The 3,869-nt window shown below is 31.6% G+C and overlaps 1 protein-coding gene across 1 annotated transcript; it reads left to right on the top strand.

Moving 5' to 3' along the window:
- The first annotated feature begins 2,518 nt into the window (after positions 1-2,518).
- On the top strand, positions 2,519-3,478 carry LOC121463648 (olfactory receptor 6C70-like). The gene has a single exon (XM_041675965.1). It carries the CDS (start codon positions 2,531-2,533, stop codon positions 3,476-3,478), a length of 948 nt encoding a protein of 315 aa, XP_041531899.1. The 5' UTR covers positions 2,519-2,530.
- Positions 3,479-3,869: the final 391 nt, after the last annotated feature.

Genomic DNA, 3,869 nt, shown 5'->3' with positions numbered 1-3,869 from the left:
GATTATTCTCCAAAAACTGATGGCAAGATCTCACTGGTGAAGACAACACCACACAACTCATTGCATGTGGGGAAGTTCAGCTGGAGCCTACATAAAGCCTTCACCCATGTGTGCTATGCTATGGTAAAGGAAGGAACTTTGCATACCACTAAAGGAAAAACATGAACAACAACTCAGCCACAGTCCTTTATTTACAATGGTGTCCTGTCTGTAAGCTGTGCTGGTGCAATGGTGGCACAAACTGGTGGGTGTAACCACCCAGTATCTGATTTGACTTAAAGTTGACTTTGAAAGACAGAACCCTTATGCAACACTACTGTTTGAACAAGAACCTGAGAGTAGATAGCCCAGGGACCATTGGTAAAGTCGAGTACTATTGTTCCACTCAAAGAATGTTAACAATAAAATGATTCCTAATAACATTCCACTATACTCATAGGCCAGTGCCTTGCTTAGACATCATCAAAGAAAATTTTCTTGCAGCAGATGGGAACAAATATTGTCAAACACAGTGAGATATTATTAGGAGAATAACAGAATAGTTTTAGTACACGCACACATATTGAATCCTTATGATTTTAGTTTTTTAAATATAGACCTTCACAGTCTCTTATTTCTAAGATAACCTTTTTAAAACAATATTTTTCTCAACATTATCAGAAGTTTGACTTTTTCATTGTTTTTCTCAAGTAATACATGCTTTAAAAGTATTAGCAATTAAATTTCGTTGAAGTATTTATTATTATTATTATTACTATTATTGAATTGGCTAAAGAATATATTGTTACTGTTTTAAATCAAATTCAGCAGATCTGGTTATATGCTCGAGTAACTACTGAGTCTATAGGATTTCAAAGCTGACTTGTATAAATTTAATAACACAAAAAAATCACTTAATTTGTTAATATTATGTCTAAATTTAAAAATTGAAATTAATTCCATGAACATTAAACTACATGTTACTGATAAGTAAACTCTAACACTGTTTTAGTAGTATCTGTAAAAGATAGTGTGTTTTTAAACAAAGATGCTACAGACATAATTTCAGTTTCTTTTTATTGGATCTTAAAATGCTCTTAGCATACTCACTGAAACCCGCATGCTTTCAGAACATTCTACATTCTGAATGCTGCATGTCTGTTAAGTGTGACATTTACTTAATAATAAAAATGTGGTATTTCTGTCCCCTTTTAAATTACAGCTGTTAAGAACCGCCACCATACCTGTGTCTATCAGTGTTTTGTGTTTTTTTTTAATTGCAACTAGACGCTGTAGTTCTCTGTGCTCATTTCATTTGACCTTTGTAGATGAAGTTAAAACTGCTTTACATACTTTATAAGACGAAAACTGAGATAAGTTAATTTTCCCAGACTAAAGAACAATTAATGATAGAATAAAGATTCCAAGAGATTTCTGACATCAATTGTAAAATTCTAATAAGCATGTTATATTAACAGTATAATGCTTCTTGTGTTCTATTTTTTTCTTTGGTAGTATCCAGACTAAATTCATTTGCTGTTGCTTTTTCACCATTGGCGGTAAGACACAATAAGAACATAGAGTTGCAAATGCAAAATACTACCTGAATGTTGTAATCTCATTCAAGTAGTACATACCTTTTATACCAACTCATCTTTGGTTAATAGTCACTTATTGGATGATAAGTAGTTGCTGAGGATACCAGGATATAAAGAGCATAATGAGATATTACCAATCTGTTTTTCAGTCTTACAGTGTTACATGGTGAAAATAGTTGTCAAACCAAGGACCTCTTCATAAGAAGAGGCAATGCATTTTTGTGTCCTGTTTTATTTTTATGATTTTGATTGCAAATTACAAAATTCTGATGTTTAAAACAATTATTTTATGTCTTGAATTTTGGATAAATTGGGTTATAATTATTTAATCAGCTCTTTCAATTTATTGAAATTTATTGTATAATAGTTCAATTTATATTATAATAGTTCAATTTATATTGAACTATTATATACTTTGTCATTTAAACTTAAATATCTTGATTATATTCCTCTATGATTTTGTCTGTAATTCACAGAAACGCTATGAGAGGTAACAAGACTTACACTTTAGCATGAAATTTAAAACTTACTAATTAAACTATAAATTTAGATTAGTCACATTGTCATAATTACACGTAGGTAAGATAAATAATCTTATACTTAATATAAATTGTCATTGATTTCCGGTACAAAGCTTTTTACTAATTTAAAAGATCATCCATAATTAGTTACAATTAACTCAAAGTTTATATTGAAAGAGTAGAAAAATTAAGCTTTTACAAGTTGCTCAGATTAATTTCCATAGTGAGTTGAAGTCTCTATTACTTTAAACACTTACAGGAGAATTGTTGGCATATAGTTGCTGTCATATCTCCAATATACAGGAATATTACATTTGAAAGGGCTGTGTTTAGAAATATGGATCCTGTAATTTATTGTTTATTGGATACACACCTTCTCACATGGATTTTATATTTTTTTTTTCTAGAACTTCAGTGAGATCACAAAGAAAAATGAAGAACCATACAAGACAGATAGAGTTTACCCTTCTTGGACTAACAAATAATTCTCAGCTACAGATTGTAATTTTTTTGTGTCTTTTGCTAAATTACTTGCTGAGTATGCTAGGAAATTTAACTATCATTGCCCTCACACTGTTAGATCCCCACCTCAAGACACCAATGTATTTTTTCCTCCGTAATTTTTCTTTATTGGAAGTTTTGTTCACAACTACCTGCATTCCCAGATTCTTAATAACCATTGTAACCAAGGAAAAGACAATTTCCTACAATGATTGTATATGTCAATTGTTCTTTTACATATTCTTGGGGGCCACAGAGTTTTTCCTCTTGGCTACCATGTCCTACGACCGCTATATTGCCATCTGCAAGCCTTTGCACTATACATCCATCATGAGCAGCAAAGTTTGCCATCAGTTTGTCCTGGGTTCTTGGATAACTGGATTCTTAGTGATTTTCCCACCACTGATTATTGGCCTTGACTTGGATTTTTGTGCATCAAAGGTCATTGACCATTTCCTTTGCGACGTTTCTCCTGTCCTACAACTTTCTTGCTCAGACACACATGTTCTAGAACTAACTTCCTTCGTCTTAGCTCTCATGACACTCATTGTCACGTTAGCAGTAGTAATCCTTTCTTATGCTCACATTGTCAAGACGATTATCAAATTCCCTTCAGCTCAGCAAAAGAAAAAGGCTTTTTCCACTTGCTCTTCTCACATGCTTGTTGTTTCCCTCACTTATGGAAGTTGCATATTTATCTACATAAAGCCATCAGCAAACGAAAGAGTTAGTTTGAGCAAAGGAATAGCTGTACTCAACACTTCAGTGTCCCCTTTGTTAAACCCATTCATCTATACGCTGAGGAATAAGCAAGTTAAACAAGCCTTTGCAGCAGTACTTAGAAGAATATCTTCTGCTTCACAAAGGAATAGCGTTTAATTAAATGATTAACCTAAAGCATAAAAGGAACTTGAAGCAGAAAACAAATTTCAGTTTTTATTTTAACAATGAATACCTAGAAAGTAATTATTTGTACAATTTTAACTTGTCCAAGGTTAGAAATTAATCCGTCATGTGCCTTTTTACTTTCTCTTTTATTCATTATGAAAGTCTTTTTTATGCTAATAATATAAAATACAAAATTGTTTTGATTTATAAGCATATATTAATTCAGTAAACACAAATAATTAAATGACTGTTACTTGAAGAAATAGACTTTATCTCACTTAATAATTTTATCCTTTAAAAGCCTTTGATGATTGTAATTTTGTAATTATTCTACATGCTAAAAGTGATCTAAGAAAGCCTATTCCTTAAAAATAATTTTATG

The sequence above is a fragment of the Microtus oregoni genome, unplaced genomic scaffold (genome assembly GCF_018167655.1).
Source record: "Microtus oregoni isolate MIOR12 unplaced genomic scaffold, Mior012 000001F_ref0000356, whole genome shotgun sequence".
NCBI classification, from domain to species: domain Eukaryota; kingdom Metazoa; phylum Chordata; class Mammalia; order Rodentia; family Cricetidae; genus Microtus; species Microtus oregoni.
Note: the sequence above shows the minus strand (reverse complement) of the source record. Positions and strands in the feature narration are given on the sequence as shown.

Coding starts and splice junctions, on each gene's coding strand:
- LOC121463648 (XM_041675965.1), top strand. CDS start 2,531: ATGAAGAACCATACAAGACAGATAGAGTTTACCCTTCTTGGACTAACA.